Source organism: Cervus canadensis, chromosome 25 (genome assembly GCF_019320065.1).
Source record: "Cervus canadensis isolate Bull #8, Minnesota chromosome 25, ASM1932006v1, whole genome shotgun sequence".
In the NCBI taxonomy this organism is placed as follows: Eukaryota; Metazoa; Chordata; class Mammalia; order Artiodactyla; family Cervidae; genus Cervus; species Cervus canadensis.
This window is the reverse complement of record NC_057410.1, coordinates 27317854-27335216: the sequence shown is the minus strand read 5'-3', so window position 1 is coordinate 27335216 and position 17363 is coordinate 27317854. Positions and strand designations below refer to the sequence as shown.

The following is a 17363-nucleotide window of genomic DNA, read 5'->3' as shown; positions in this document are numbered from 1 at the left end:
GAGCACGCGGGGGAGGGGACTGCGCAGGGCTGGAGGGCCGGGCGCGCCGGGCGCCCACACTCACACCGCAGCCACCGCGGCCGCGGGGGAACTGAAACCCAGAGCGGCCGACCTTGGGCCTCGGCTGGAGCCTCCCGTCGCGGCGGCTCGGAACCGGTGCCCGGGACGGGCCGCCCTCGGAGCGCAGCGAGCCCTGCCTGGCGCGGTAAAGTGGGCCGGGGCGGGGCGGGGCGGGGGGCGCGAGCCCCGACGATCGTGGACGCGGCGAGGGCCCCAGGGTGTCCCAGTCTCGGCAGGGCCAGGTGGGGGGCGGGCCCGGGGGCCCGGCCAACGGGGGGTCGGTAGACCGCGCGAACGGCGCAGCGGACGACCGAGGGGCACTGGGGGGCGGCGAGCCGAGCCCCGACAACCGGCCGTCTCCTACGGGCCGGGGGACGATGGAGGAGCCTCCCTCCGGTGCCCCGCGCCTGGCTCCCCCAGCGGGGCCGGGTCCCTGCCCCCGCGCCGCCGCCAAGCCTGGGCCGGGGGCCTGCCCTCCCTGCGCTCTCCTGACACCTAGCGGACGGCTCCCCCCACTCGCGGGCTGGGAGAGAGCCGCTGGTGGGGGGGGGAACCTGTCAACCGCGCCTGGGCGAACCCGGGCCCGTTGCTAATTTGCAGACTTTTACCTAACTTTCTCAGGCCTTGATAAACCTCCTAGGTAAATGTGGTGGCCCAGTGAAAGGATCTCGGGATAGACGCTCAAAGGGGAAAGGGCGGGGAGGGGAAGGGGTTCCGGAAAACCTGGCACCAGAGGCTTTCTTGGGATTTCCGGTCGTTTTCAGCCCCAGGCACGGGCCCACCCACCTCATGCTGGGCTTTGTCTTTTTTCCTACAGACCCGCACCTCCCTACCAGTGCCCGTCCACCTGCCGCGATGACTAGCTTCCCAACCACGCCTCCTCCACCAGGTAGGTGAGCGCCTCTCCCAGTTCAAGTCCCTCACCCCCAGCCGTGTTCCGCAATTCCCTGAGGCCTCAGCCCGGAAGGGAAGACTCTTCCACCACTCTCCACCTGCCTGACACCACAAAACCCGGGAGGAAGCCAAAGGCAACCTGATGCACACTTCAGTAGAGTTTAAATCTGGAGTTTCATGGACCTGGGCCCATTCCTGGTACCACTTAGAGCTTTGTGACCTTGAGTGAATTATCTACCCACTTAGCGCCAGTCTACTCGCTTGTAAAATGGGGGAAATAGTACATTAAGAGATTATCTGTGTGGGTGAAATGAGATAATCCATGTAAAACAGCACAGCGTCTGGTATTTAGTAAGCGCTCAAAAACATGGGTTATTATTACTGGGTGCTTGTAAGAAAGTCCATCTATTCCAGGGAAGGAATTCTGCTTGTTTTTCTCCCCCTGGCCCCCCGGTTGTGTGGGATTTCCCCAAATCTCTGCCATGTGGCGTCTTAGTTCCCTCACCAGGGACTGAACCTGGCCCCCTAGAGTGGAGGCGCAGATTCTTAACCACAGGACCGCCAGGGAAGACCCTCTGCCTGCTTTCTAATTCCACTCCTCTGATGATTCACTCCAGCATCAAAAACCCCTTGTTCCCTGGAACTATTGTTAACCCTTGTTCCTCAGGCCAGTTCTTCCGCTTCACGTTGAGAATGGAGTCCCACTTTTCATTTCATAACCAAGCTTAGCTGGACAGTTTCTGTTTTCATTGCATGTTAATTAGGATGAGGGAAGAATGAAACCTTGGTTAGTCTATTTACATTTGTTTTCATATATGGTCTCATTTGTCATTAGGACAGACATTCTCTGCTTTTCTATTGTGGAAATGAGAACCCCAGGGGAAGTAGAAGGCACTGGCCTGTATGGTGATGAACACGATTCAGACCTTTAGTTGTCTGCTGAGAGATAAGGAAAGGGAGAAATGGGTAGCCAGCTAGATTAGTCAGTACAGGCCTCATGAGTGGGGAAGGGGATGAAGCGCTAACGCGTGAAGGATGGATGAGGTTTATACAGGCCGAGAGGGGTGCAGCGGGGATTCCAGACGAAGGCAGTGCCGCCTCTCGTGTGCCGCAGAGCCTGTGCTTCCCCTGGAGGGTATCCTGAGGGAGAGGACAGAGGGCCTCCAGAGTATGCCTGCCTGTAGGGAAGAAAAGTGGTGCTTGCCTGGCAGCTAAGGAATTAAGACTTGGGCAAAAGGAGAACTGTATACATTCTTCTTTTTTTTTTAAGTTTGTGGTAAGATAAACATAATATAAATGTTACCATTTTGATTATTTTTTGGCCTGTTGTTCAGTGCTGTTAGTATTGATTGACATTCACGTTGCTCTGCAATTATCACCACCATCCATCTCCAGAACTTTTCAACTTCTCAAACTGAACCTCTGTATCTATTAAATAATAACTCTTCATTCCACTTCCCCCACAGCCCCTGGCTACCACCATTATACTTTCCATCTGTTTGTATTTGACTAAGTACATAGTGTAAGTGGAATCATACAAAATTTGTCCTTTTGTGTCTGGCTTATTTCAGTTAGCATTACGTTTCCGAGACACATCCATTTGGTAGCATGTGTCAGAATTTCCTTCCTTTTTAAGGCTAAATAATATTATATACATATATATGTATATATCTTTTTTTATCCATTCATTCATCAATAGATTCTTGGTTTGCTTCCATCTTTTGGCTGTTGTGAATACTGCTGCTGCGAACGTGGTTTTACAAATATCTCTTTGAGTCCCTGCTTTCTTTTGGATTTATACCCGGAAGTGGAATTGCAAGAATGTGTGGTAATTCTGTTTAATTTTTTGAAGACCTGTCATACTGTTTCCCAGGGTAGCTGTACACTTTACGTTCTTACCAGCAATGCATAGGGTTCCAATTTCTCTACATCTCTACAACACTTGCTATTGGATCCTAGCATGTTGCCTGTTGTACATAGGGCGTAAGTTTCTTGACATTGTGGGCTCTACCCACCCCACCGGATAAAGCCCAATCCCTTGCCACCTAGTCACACTAGGTTGTCCTCACTCTAGATTAGGTGCTCAGGGTTTTTCATCTTGCTTATTCTTCATCACAATCCTGTGAGCACTTATTAAAAATTTATTTATTTGTTTATTTTTGGCTACACTGGGTGCTCATTGCTGTGCACGGGCTTTCTCTAGTTGCAGCAGGTGGGTGCCACTCTTTGTTGCCACGCACAGACTTCTCTTTGCGATGACTTCTCTTGTTGCAGAGCATGGGCTCTAGTGTGAGTGGGCTTCATTAACTGTCGCGCATGGACTTGGTAGCCCTGAGGCATGTGGGATCTTCCCAGACTAGGGATCAATCCTGTGTCCTCTGCATTGGCAGGCAGATTCTCAACCACTGGACCATCAGGAAAGTCCTGTGAGAATGTTTCATTCTCATTTTAAAGAAGCAAAAAACAGGTTCAGAGAAGTTAAATGTTCAGAGGTTAAGAAATTCTCCCAAGGTTAAGCAACTGATAATGGCAGAGGCAGGATATTGTGCCAAGTCTGATTTATTCTAAAGCCTGTATTCTTTCCATCATAGTGTACTGCTCTCAGCCACTCCACCCCGTGGCTGGGGCACATGAAAAAGAAGGAAGAAGAAAGGAAGCAGAATTCCAGGGCGGGTTCCCATGGAAAGGAGAACTGGGGGAGCCGCCCTGTGCTGGGCAGGGCTAGAGCAAATAAGTAGGTTGGCAGACTCAGGTGGCAAAGGATCTGATGTCTCAGTGATAAGAGATTTAGCCCAGGAACAAGGGCCACAAAGAAACCAGCCAGTATCTAGGTTAACTATAACAACAAAGAAAAAAGGTAGGTGAGCCAGATAGATCTTAAAGTTCATTTACTGTAGGTTAGGATTTGGGTGGAGCCTCAAATCTCACATCTTGTGGTCCTCAGCCCCAGGCCTCCCTCCTTAAAGAAAATCAGTGCTACAGTGTTTCCATGTCTAAGAAGGGAAGGGACAAAGTAGCATTCTTATTCCTTTGTTTGGAAGAGGAGACAGGAGAGAAACCGGATAGGAAAAGGAGATCGTGGAAGTAAACCGTTCCTTCCACTTAGTGCCAGGTTTCCTGAACTTAGTTTATTTTGTTGTTGTTGTTTTTTCATTACAAAGCTATTACATCCCCCTCAGGGAATAACCTCCTAGACTTCTGTGTGTGTGTGTGTTTATAGTTTTATTTTAACTTGCTTTTTCTTTACAAACATGTAATCATAATACACATACTGCCCTAGCAATTTGCTTTTTTTGTCTAACCATATATTCTGTTCCAGTAATTGCAGATCTACCACATTCTTTTTAACAACTGTGTACTATTTCCAGAATGAATGACCTGTCATTTATTTAATCATTCCTCTGCTGATGGACATTCAGATATATGTCACTCTTGGAAACAGTGCTCTTGAACACCCTTTCCATCCTGTAGTCAAGCTCTGAGAACCAAACCCAGTGGACGGTTCAACAAAATGTTCAGGCTGGAGTGAACAGGGATGGTTCCAGACTTTGGAGAGAACCTTGAAGTGAGGAGACAGATTTGTAGCCTGGCCCAGCCAACCGTTGAGTAACTTGGGGCTGGTGGATGAAGCTTGCTGAGCTGCCTCAGTTTTTTGGCTTGTCCGTAATGATAACACCAACCCTAGTTACATCACATTCTTGGGGTGGAGATAAAATAGCGTATGTTTTGTGAACTCTAAGTGACAAATATAGATTACCATTGTGATACTTGGGCTTCCCAAGTAAGCACTAGTGGTAAAGAACCCGACTGCCCATGCAGGAGACATAAGAGACATGGGTTCAAGTCTTGTGTCGGCCTAAAGGCCCCAGCTCATTCACTTGAACACCCTGTGACCTGTAGTCTGAGAAAAATTCTTCTGCAGAGAGTTGAGTTCAAATTTTGGGGTTTTTTTTTTTTTTGGCTACACCACATGACGTGTGGAATCTTAGTTCCCTGACAAGGGATCCAACCTCTGCCTCATGCAGTGGAAGCTCAAAAGTTTTAATAGCTGAAGCGGAAGCAGAGTCCCTGATTTTTTTTTTATTTGAAGTATAGTTGATTTACACTGTTGTGTTAGTTTCTGCTGTATAGTAAAGTGAATCAGTTATATACATAAACATACACCCAGTCTTTTTTAGATTCCTTAAAATTTTTTTATGCTTTTAATAGACATTTTATTTTGGAATAATTTTAAGTTTATAGAAAAGTTGGAAAAATAGTACAGTACCCTTCAGTTACTTCAAATGTCGTTGGTACATTTGACATTGATACAGAGGACCACAGTACGTTTGTGAAGACCAAGAAATTAACACTGGCATGATACTGTTAACAAACTACAGATTTCACTGAGATGTCACCAGTTTGAAAATTTGATTTTGAAGAGAATTCTGATAAAACACTTCAAATTTTCAAAAATTCTAACATTAAGACTGAGAAAAGTCTTGGAGGGTCAGCTAGTTCAGCTGCCCTTTCTGAGCTGGAATTCTCTTTCCCGTTCCCCATGAAGCATCTGTCAAGCTTTGCCCTTCATTCTCTGGGGGAGACACGCATCTCCCATCAGTTTCTGCCATTAGTCCTCTTGTACAAGTTAATATATTAGAAGACAGCACACAGGTCCTAGTCCTTGCTTCCTGACCAGGTTTTCACTCTGAGCTTTCTCTTGCAAGCTTTCCTTATCTGATGTGGTTTCCAAGCCATTCACTGTGTTGGCTGCTCAACTCAAAGACACCCAGATGCAACTCAGCAGCCTTGGAGTAGCACAGAGTGGAACTACACTGCTGATATCATTATTAGAGACCATATTTATATTCATGGTGCCTAAAATAAGAGCAAGTTTTAAATATTTCAGGATTATAAAAGTCATTATCATCGTGAGAAATTTGAAAGATAAAGGAAAAGATATAGAAGGAACTAAAAAGCGTCCAAAATCCTACCACCTCCCTGTCGCTTTCACTGCTGTTTTGAGGTCTGTGCTTCCAGCGTCAGTGAGTTTCTAGTGATCCCACTGTAAGTCTTTTATAGATGCTGCCACTCAGCTGTGGCTTCCCCCTGCTTTATTTGTGAGTAGTTGATTTCCTGGACCTACGAGCAAGGAGTCTGTTGAATTCTCATCTTGTTAAATCTGGCCCATTTCTCCAGTCATTTTTAATCTCTGTTTATCAACTTATCAGTGGCTCCTCTAACTTTGTGTCTTTCACAAATTTGCCAAAACTTCCCTGGGTCTACTGGTATCTGTATTTACCTGAAGGACACTCAGCCGTCCACACTAAGCCTGTGTGGAAGGCCACCAATAAGGCAGAACACTAAAACAAAAGCTCTTGTAAAGAATTCGATATTTAAACACTAGCAAAAAAGCTAAGAGTTGTTATCATAAGGGGAAAATGTATCATTGGACTTTGTTATATCTGTCTTTGGATTTAACATTTTTATTTTGAATTACATAAAAGCCTTAATTTGGCCCTGGCATGGTCTGTTGTAATAATATCAATTCAAAAAGAACTAAGGTCAAATCCCAGCGGAAGCAGCTCTGTTTAGACTGGCATCACTCCATTCCTCGATGGCCAATTACTACCCCACTTAGTCCTTAATAAAGCCAGGCTGTGTTAGTCCACAGATATTATAAACACTCTATCATGTGTTCTGGGATGATGCTAGCTACTCAGGCAGCACCTTCAACTCCCCTAACCCACCCCCTCCCCAGCCTTACTCTTAAGCTGATGCATGACCTTCTATTTTCTGGAGCAAATTAGAGTTCTCAGAACTACCGAAGGCTCCCCTGCCCCCATCTACATACCACCCGCCTCTGTGCCCACGTGCACATTAATCATGAGTGATCTCTGCTGTCTGCAGCCAATCGCTCCATCTGTGCCCTGGATCCCATCCCTTCAAGAACATGGCTCCAGCCGTCAATTGCTCCCTCTCATCTGAGTCATTCGTATCCATACATAAACATTCTGTCATTTCTCCCATCCAAAAACCAAAACCAAAAACTTGAACTCTCTTCCCCCCTCCAGCTATTGCTCTATTTCCCTGCTCACCTTTGCAAAAAATGAAAGAGTATATTCTGCCTTCAGTGCCTTTCCTTCCCCTTTTTTCTTTTTTACTGAAGTGTAATTATTGACTTACACATTGTGTTAGTTTCAGGTGTATAGCAAAGTGATTCAATGATTCAGTTATTCAGTAGATACATATATATCTATTCTTTTTCAGGTTCTTTTCCCTTATAGGTTATTAAAAAATAGTGAATGTAGTTCCCTGTGTTATACAGTAGGCCCTTGTTGGTTAATTATTTTATAGATAGTTGCATGAATATGTTAATCCCAAGCTCCTAATTTCCCCCTCTCCCCTTTGGTGACCATAAATTTGTTTTCTGTGTCTGGGTTTATTTCTGTTTTATAAATAAGTTCATTTATTTTTTTTTAGATTCCACATATAAGCAACATCATATCATGTTTGTCTTTGGCTCACTTAGTGTGATAATCTCTAGGTCCATCCATGTTGCTGCAAATGGCATTATTTCATTCTTCTTATGGCTGAGTAATATTCCACTGTGTGTGTGTGTGTACGTACCACATCTTCTGATCCATTCATCTGTCAAGTGACATTTAGGTTGCCTTCTCTCTTTTTTTTGAACCCCCTGTAAACCAGGGACTTATACTCAGCACTTCCCCAGACTTCTCTTGTCAAAGTGACTCATGACCTTGGCACGACAAAACCTGGTAGTCCTTCTGCTTGGTCTGTTTGGCTGCTACTCCTCAGCCTCCTGACCCTCCCTGGGCTCAGTGCTTGGTCCTCTTTATCTGTACTTACTCTCTTGGTGATCTCATTCAGTCTCATGTTTGTAAATATGCTGACTTTTTATTTATTTTTAAAAAATTATTTATTTATGGCTGTGCTGGGTCTTTGCTGCTGTGACGGCTTTTCTCTAGTTGTGCCGAGTACTCTTCATTGCAGTGCTCGGGCTTCTTATTGCAATGGCTTTTCTTGTTGCAGAGCATGGGCTCGAGGGTATGCAGGCTTCAGTGGTTGTGACTCCTGGGCTCTAGAACACAGACACTGAGTTGTTTTCTGCAGCATGCAGGATTTTTCCGGGCCAGGGATCGAACCTGTATCTCCTGCGTTGGTAGGCAGATTCTTTACTACTAAGCCACCAAGGAAGCCCTGTGCTGACTTTTAAAATCTCCAGTCCAGACCTCTTCCCCAGATTCCAGTTTTTTAATTTATTTATGGTTGTCCTAGGTCTTTGTTGCTTTGCTTGGGCTTTCTCTAGTCACAGTGAGCGGGTCTGCTCTTTAGTTGGGGTTCTTGGTCTTCTCATTGTGGTGGCTCCTCTTGTTGCAGAGCACAGGCTATAGAGTATGGGGTCAGTAGTTGTGAAGTTGCCCCAAGGCTTGTGGAATCTTCCCAGACCAGGGATTGAACCCATGTCCCCTGCATTGGCACGTGGACTCCCAGGCACTGGACCACCGGGAAATCTCAGTTTGTGTTTTTTTTTTCGGTGCACCATGCAGCTTGTGGGATCTTGGTTCCCTGACCAGGGATTGAACCTGTACCCTCAGCGAAAACTCTGGACTGCCAGGGAATTCCCCCCTCACCTTCTATAGGTGTTTATTTTACTCAAGTCACCTCCCTGGCCACCCCATTTCACAGTCCAACTCCTGATTCCCTTTCTTGCATAGCACTATATACTACATACATACACTACATAGCATTTTCTACATAGTACTAACCAAAGTCTAATGTGGTACAATCTTTACTTCTTTATCTGTTCATGGTCCATCTTCCTCCAATCAGGATGTAAATTGTATGACAAAATGGGTTTTTTTTTTTAATTGTTGTAAAATTAGACACAACACAAAATTTACCATTTTAAAGGATGCAGTTCAATGGCATTGTGTACATTCACATTGTTCTGCAGCCATCACCATCATCCATCTCTAGAACTTTCTTGTCATCCCAAACTGAAACTCGGTACCTGTTAAACAGTATCCCCTCATTCTCCTCTCAGCTGCTGATAACCACTTTCTGGAACCCAGAATTTGACTATTCTGGGTACCTCAAATAAGTAGAATCATGTCGTATTTGTCCTTTTGTGACTGGCTTACTTCAGTTAGCTTGATATCTTCAAAATTCATCCATGTTGTAGCATGTGTCAGAACACCCTCCCTTTTAATGCTTCATAATATTCCATCGTGTGTATGTGTGTATACACGTACATGTGTATGTGTGTGTTAGTTGCGCAGTCGTGTCTGACTCTTTGCAACTCCATGGACTGTAGCCCACCAGGCTCCTCTGTCCTTGGAATTCTCCAGGCAAGAATATAGGAATGGATAGCCATTCTCTTCTCCATGGGATTTTCCCAATGCAGAGATCAAACCCAGGTCTCTTGCGTTGTAGGCAGGTTCTTTACCATTTGAGGCACTAGGGAAGCCCATACACACACACACACACACACACACACACACACATATAAAACTATGCCATCTTTTATCTGTTCATCTGTTGATGGACATTTGAGTTGTTTCACTCAATAATGCTGCTGTTAACATTGGTGTACAAATAGCTGTCCCAGTTCCTGCCTTATTTCTTTTGGATAAATACCCAGAAGTGGAATTGCTGGATCATGTGATCATTCTATTTAATTTTTTTAAGGAACTGAACGCATGAGTTTTTGCCTGTTGTGTTCACTAATCTATAACCAAATTAATCTATAATCGAACAGAGGCTGGTCCAAAGTACACACCCCATAAATACTTGTTGAATTAACTTTTTAATTTCTCATTCTCTGGACAGTCTAAAAAGGCTCTGCAACTTGTCTGACCTAGCTTGCTCCTAGTGGTCTCACGCTAACTCTTAATGCTTGTGGTTTCAAGTTCAAGACCCCCAAAGCAGTCCCTTATAACTGGTAGTAGAATTTTGCTGGGAATGATATCAGTTTCACCAGTTGTTTATAGAACCCACCCCATTCTGTGGCCCTTCAGGCTTCTGGCCCCTGTGTCTTTCTCAAAAGCTCCTATGTCGCCAATAACTGTCCCATGTACGTACTCTTCCAGTGCCCTTGACTGTCACCTAACTGAATCCCTCTTAGATTAGCCTGGTGCTTTTTGCTTCGCTTCTCTTGAGCTCACTTCCCCATGTCGCCAAGGCTCCTGCTATTTTAGTGCAAAAATCATTCGCTTTGGTAGGAGACAGAGGCAAAATGGGCTAAGAGAGTTCTAATCTACTACCTCCAACCTCTTAGCTTCAGTGCCAGACAGCAGACCTGTCCCATTTCCTTGTTTTTGCTCCAAATGTAATACTTTTTAAATTGTCCTTCCAGTGTCCTTTGCCAGCTGGAGCTGGGCAGAGTTTCCTGACACGGTTCTCTAAGTTTCTGCTATTAGCTTTTATGTGCATTTTTTTTTTAAAGACTCACCTTCTGAAATCAGGTTACTGGAAATGGGCTTATAGGAAATACAGAATTGGGACAGAACACTCAAAACTTATGTAACTTTGTAACAAGAACCCTAAAACTACAACAACAATCTGAATTTAGCAGTCAAATCTCTGCTAACAGTCGAACCTCGGATCCTTGTCCGTCCTAGACCCCTGTGCCCTGGGGAGTGTGCTTCCTCCTAGATTAGAGGTAGGTTCCAGAGAGATGTCACTTCCAAGACTGTTTTCATCAAAATTAAAAATGTGATATAGGATCTGCCTTCTTCTAGTGTTTTTTGCACAGAGATAAATTTCATATAGGGGTCTCCCTTCATCTGATCTATTGTATAGAGGGAAAATTTTTTGTACCACCTTCGTTTCCATTTATTGCTTCACCAGATGGCTTAATGTAAGTGGAAACCAACAGATACCTGCATCCAAGGAAGGTACTTATCGTGAATTTTCTGTTTCTGAAGGTCTTTCTCTATTGCTAAAATGTACTCTTTAGTTCGTGGCACTAGTGGAAAAGAACCTGCCTGCCAGTGCAGGAGCCACAGGAGACTCGGGTTTGATCCCTGAGTCAGGAAGATCCCCTGGAAGAGGCCATGACAACCCACTCCAGTATTCTTGCCTGGAGAATCCCATGGACAGAGGAAAGTACTGGGCTACAGTCTGTGGGTTACAAAGAATCAAACACGACTGAGCAGCTAACACTTTCACTTTTCACTCTTTAGTTGTAGACAGCTTGAAGTTTTACATGAACCAACATGACAGGTATCATTCTGATATCATTCCCTGTTCACCAGTCGCCTGTGAACAGTGCACATTAAAAGAGCAATCTTTGTAGCAAACAGTCTGTATTTGGTTGTGGTCCTCTGTTTTTGTTTTTGTTTTTCCTGCATTTGTCCATATCTTTTAAAACCTTGCACTTTTGGAAATCTTGTTGTGCTACCTCATAGTTATCTTTCGCTACTTTTTCCTTTTTTTCCCTGTTGGAAAAAAGATGTTCCCTAGTGGCAGGAAGGTTTAGTATTTATAAATGGCTTGCTTGGGGGGACTTACCAGCAGTCCAGTGGTTAAGACTGTATTTCCAGTGCAGGGGGTGTGGGTTCGGTCCCTGATCAGGGAACTAAGATCCCACATGCTGTGTGGTGTGGCCAAAAAAGTATTAAAAAACAAAAAACCTTGCTTGGGCTTTGAGAGGGGTAGTCCTGGATTCAGATCTTGACTTCCTTCCACTGTTCCTTCATGAGTAATACAGGGCATGTCACTTAACTCTCCCAGGAGCTTTGGAGTTCACATTAGCAAATAAAAACACCTGCTGTGAAATGATTGGTATTCTAAGGATTAATAATTATGTGTAGGAAGTACCCAGCACAGAGTAGGGACTTAGCAAATGGCAACTGTTACAACTGGGATCATCTGCAGAATTTCCCAACTAGGAATCACCTTCCCTCCTGGATTTTCTTTCCCAGTACTTTTACACATCTGTTCTCTGAACCTTCACTCAGCTCCACGGTCAGGGCCCTGGGGGACCGCATCACTGCTGTTTTCCTGGCATCTATGACAGTGCCTCTGGCACATGGTAGATGCAAAGTGAATTGTTGATTAATTGAATTGAATCCTATTCATCTTTATATTGAAGCTTCTGTACATACATTATTCTTCTTGGTGCTTCATGTATCTTAAGTTCTCACATGTTTAAGGAAGACAAAACTGAGAGCACTCTAGATCAATTGTGGGAAGATGGCATGCAGCCCCGGGACGTGTAGGCGAGGAGCGGCAGTCTGAGGCAGTGACCAGATGGATAATTTGATGGAATCTCAGAAGTGGCAGCCCATCACTTTTGCTGCATTCTGTTTGTTAGAAGCAAGTCACTGGATCTGGCCAACACACAGAGAGAGGCGCTTACACAAAGATGTGAACACCGTGAGGGGGCAGATCATTGGGATTCATTTTAGAAACTGCCTCCCACACTCTTATTTTACAAATGCAAAAGATACAGGCTCAGAGAGGTTTAGTAACTTCCCCAAGGTTATCTAGGACTTTACTGGGGCAGGATGCAAACACAGAGCAGCTTTCCTTTTTAATCACTGAGCATATAAACAAGGTCACCTTAAATAATATTTTGAAAGAGTTTTTTAGTGTATTTATTTTTGTCTGTGCTGGGTCTTTGTTGCTGCACAGACTTTCTCTGGTTGTGGCAAGCAGGGGCTTCTCTTTATTGCAGTGCACAGGCTTTTCATTGAGGTGGCTTCTCTTGTTTCTATGCATGGGCTTCATTAGATGTGGCACACGGGCTTAGTGGAATCTTCCTGGACCAGGGATGAACCTGTGTCCCCTGCGTTGGCGCTCAGATTTTTAACCACTGAACCACCAGGGAAGTCCTTAAATAATATTTTAAGTAGTAGCTACTGTATACGCTTGCCTACATGTTTTCTCATTTAGCCTTCCCAGTAGCCCTGCAGAGCTGGTTAATGTAGTTCCCATTGGTTACAAATGAGAATGGATGGAGAAGGGTTTGGTGTGGCCCTGAGAGAGGGAGGCGATCCAGGCTGCCCACCTCTGCTTTCCTTGTGGCCTGTGTGAAAGAATCTTTCATCACCATTGACCTGTCTTTGCACTGCTCCCAGGCCCACCAGACTATCACTGGTGACTTCATTTCCCTTGTCCTGGGTGGAATTCCTATCTCAGACGAGATAGGAATCAGGCTCACTCCCTGTGCTCCAGCCACACTGGCCTTCAAGTCCTCTCGTCTCAGAGCTTTGAGCAGGCTCTTCTCTCTGCCTAGGATGTACTCCATATCACGCCCCTGTCACCCTGAAAACTCCTACCCCTGCTTCAGCTTGCAGCTCAAATCCTGCTTCTGGGGAGGCTGTTCTTGCCTGAAGACTATCTCAGCCCCTCTGCCACATGCTCACCTGCATGTTGCCTTTGCCACCTGTATCACAGTTCTTAACTGTGAACTTGGTGTGGTGGAGGCTGAGCTCCGTGAAGGTAGATGGTGTCTGTTTTGCTCACCCCCAGTGTACCTGGCACATGCCTGGCAGAAGGTGAGAGTTAACGAGTGCTGCTCTTACTATTTGGGCTTCCCTGGTGGTTCAGCGGTAAAGCAGCAGCCTGCCGATGCAGGAGACCCAGGTTCAATTCCTGGGTCGGAAAGACCCCCTGGAGGAGGAAATGGCAACCCACTCCAGTATTCTTGGGAGAATTCCATGGACAGGGGAGGCTGGTGGGCTACAGTCCATGGGGTGGGAAAGAGTCAGACACAACTTAGCAACTAAACAACAACTATTATTGAAAGCATGTTGAGATGCCTCTTGTGGGTGCTTCCAGGGTGAGTCAGACTATTTTCCCTGGGATATCTCTGTTCCACAGTCACATTTACTTTTTTTTTTTTTAATAGACATTGAAAGAAATGTCTGTTAGCAGGAATGGAAATTTTTGTTTATTTATTGTTTACTGCATTTAGTTATTCATTTTGGCTGTGGTGGGTCTTCACTGCTGTGTGCAGGCTTTCCCCAGTTGCAGTAAGTGGGGGCTCCTCTCTCGTGGCAGTGCAGTGGCTTCTCTTGCAGAGCACGGGCTCTAGGGCATGTGGGCTTCAGTAATTGCAGCACAAAGGCTTAGTGGCCCCGAGGCATGTGGAATCTTATGGGACCAGGGATCAAACCCATGCCTCCTGCATTGGCAGATGGATTCCTAAGCACTGGACCACCAGGGGAGTCTCCAGTAATATTTCCTTAACTGTTACCTTTCAAACCCGTACATGCTAAGTCACTTCAGTCAGGTCCAAATCCTTGCAACCCCATAGGCTGTAGCCCACAAGGCTCCTCTGTCCATGGGATTCTTCAGGCAAGAATACTGGAGTGGGTTGCCATGCCCTCCTCCAGAGGATCTTCCTGATCCAGGAATCGAGCCAGAGTGTCCTAAGTCTCTTGCATTGGGAGGTGAGTTCTTTTAGCACTAGCGCCACCTGGGGATCCCTACGGTAAAATGCTGACTAGGAGAAAACGGAAAGGCTTCCTGACTTCTTATGGAAACGGAAGCCTGGGTAGTGACTTTTTAGAAGTGGGACTTCCAGGCTCTGAAGGACGGATAGACCAATATAGCAGGAGGAGGTATGGGATATATTTTAGGATAGGAGAGGCCTTATTTCAAAAACTTTCAAATTGCAATTGCAAGGCCTACTCTGGCAGTGTAGAAAAGAGTTTTAATAAGGGAAGGAGAAATGTTTCATTATTTTTAAATAATGTTTGCAAAGAGTTTGTAAGAACATTAAAGAAATGCATGTGTTGTATAATATAAATACATGTACACATATATGCATTCATTATTTGACCTCATTTATGTAAAAATGTATATTCCTAACAATAACATACCCTTATTGAATTACTACATGTCACAACAACCCTATAAAGTAGGTAATTATCACCAGTTTGCAGATGCACAGATGGGTTAGGTAATTTTCCAAAAATGACACAGCTAGTAAAAGATAGAGCTCAGATTTGAACCTTGCGGGTGTATATGTATATGTGTGTTTGTGTGTGTGTATATTTTTTTGCCAGGCAGTGCAATTTCTAGAATCTTAGTTCCCTGACCAGGGATCAAACCCCGGGCCCTCAGCACTACAAGTGCAGAGTCCTAACCACTGTACCACTAGGAGATTTTAGAGCCCATACTCTTAACTATGTTAGACAGAGAGGAATCTATCAAAATGTTCACTGTGGTGGTTTGTTTTCTCCTCTAATCTCCAGGTTTTTCTGTACAGATGTCCTATAAGAGTTAAATGATTAAAGTTTGAATAGGGAAGAAGGGAGGTGGTGGTGAAATTGAAGGACAAATATGTATTTTAGAACAAAAGAATCCACCCTATTTCCTTTTCCACTTTGTTAAATTTTCCAGAAGAACTGATGGCTACCACAATTCTACAGGCCACTGAGGTCCAGTCCTCAGAAGCTGAAGCCAGCACAGCTCTCATTGCAGGTAACAAAGACTCTGAGTCAAATCCAAGGGGCCTTCTGAGCTCAGGGGCCCTCTTGCTCCAAAGACAGCCAAGAAACCAATGTGATGGACTAAGATTCTCCCTATACAGAACAGCACCACAAACTAGAGACCAAGTCTATCAGTGGGTTCACTTTGGCATGTAAGTTATGTTACACTCATAGAGGCTTCACATCAGAGGCACTGTCAGTAAATGAGAGGTTGGGAGGTGGCCACAAATAGATGCACTGCCTATGGGTGCTGCAGTCGGGTGTGGGGGTAGGGATGAGGATGTGTGTGGTTTGTTGAGTGGTAAGAAAGAGGATGGGAGGGATCAGAAACCCCTACAGGAGGCTATGGATTTAAAAACTCTTCCTGTTGGGATAAGCGATTTCCTGTTTCCCTCCTTCCTGTTTCTATCGTAATCATCAGGAACTAGTTGAGAGGGAGTTCATTTTGACAGAAATCAAAAGTCCTTAAGCCCAAGGAGACTCCGGATATCATATACTAAGGAAGTTGGGCTTGGTGGGAGAATATGGACTTGGACGTGGACGCTAGTTAACAGCAGGAGGATCCTCATTAAGAGTGAGGGAATTGTCTAAAGCAGGGGACCCCAAGAGTTACTGAGACTCCCCAATCCTGAAACATGTCTGCATTTTCCCTCTCCTTTCCAAGTTGTTATCACCGTGGTCTTCCTCACCCTGCTCTCAGTCGTGATCTTGATCTTCTTTTACCTGTACAAGAACAAAGGCAGCTACGTCACCTACGAACCCGCAGATGGCGAGCCCGGCGCCGTTGTCCTGATGGAGAATGACTCAGCCAAGGGCAGGGAAAAGGAAGAATATTTCATCTAATGGTTCCCAGTTCCCAGGTTCCCAGGAGCTTATCCAGGTTCCAGTGCTAACACACTATTCATTAGGTGAAAGTTTTACCTGAAACCGGTGAGGAGCATCCATTGATATGGGTAGACCTGAGCTGCTTCCAGGACGCGGGCCTAAATGCCAGCATCACTGTCACCATGGACTGGGGACACGAAGCCAGCTGCTCACGTCTCTGGCCAGGCCTGTCACACAGCTTCTGACTCATGAGTGAGATGGAGCCGTACTGGGCAACACTGGCTGGAGTATACGCCCAGTCATCTTCACTTTTTTCGCAGGCTGAAGGGAAGAAGAGAGTCAGGGGTCTCTGGATGCTCCTCTGCCCTTTCCTGGTCACCTAGTGACCACCCGAGTGGAAGGAGTACCCTTGATTATTCCCAGAGGTGGGACACCACAAAGAAAGGCCAGGCCAGCAGGGCCAGGAGACCGTGGAGACCTCCCTCCTGATGAACATGCCACGTCCCTTAATCTGAGCCCTTCCTCTCCTTATCCCCCAACAATCCAGACATATGCTATTTTTATTAGAATTAAAATCATTTGTTGATACAGAAATCAGATTCTCATGTGCCGGACATCACCATCTTTATACTCTGACTCATCTCTGCTCAAACTTTTGACAGTCTGCTCTGTTGTTCAGCCTCTCAGTCATGTCCGACTCTCTGTGACCCCATGAACTGCAGCATGCCAGGCTTCCCTGTCCTTTGTCTCCCAGAGTTTGCCCAAGTTCATGTCCATTTTTTGCTTACTCAACTCTTACCTGTGTTTTCTCCCAAGCAAAGGGGGCCCCAGGGAAGTTTCAGAAGTTCCCAGAACAATCTCACAGGTTTGCAACAGAGATGGTCCTGAGAAGTTTGTCCTAGAAGAGGGTCATTAGAAACAAACCCTGGGAGGTGAGTTGTTTAGCCTCCATCCTGGCAAGGGCCAGGATGTCCCTGATCCATTCTGTGTGCACACAGAGGGAAGCAGGAACAACCTGTGACTTTTCCCACCAGTGCCCTTTCTATCAAGCCAGAGAGGCTTCTGGGATCTCACTTCATCCATCTCAAAATGAGGCATATTTAAAAGGTACAGTGTTTTGGTAGAAATCATTAACTC

The 17363-nt window shown here is 45.4% G+C and overlaps 1 protein-coding gene across 1 annotated transcript; it reads left to right on the top strand.

The window, feature by feature from the left end:
- The first annotated feature begins 15 nt into the window (after positions 1 to 15).
- On the top strand, positions 16 to 16820 carry LOC122427071 (small cell adhesion glycoprotein). The gene is made up of 4 exons (XM_043446251.1): positions 16 to 205; positions 878 to 949; positions 15313 to 15393; positions 16066 to 16820. Exons 2-4 carry the CDS (start codon positions 916 to 918, stop codon positions 16242 to 16244), a joined length of 294 nt encoding a protein of 97 aa, XP_043302186.1. The 5' UTR covers positions 16 to 205; positions 878 to 915; the 3' UTR covers positions 16245 to 16820.
- The last annotated feature ends 543 nt before the right edge of the window (positions 16821 to 17363 follow it).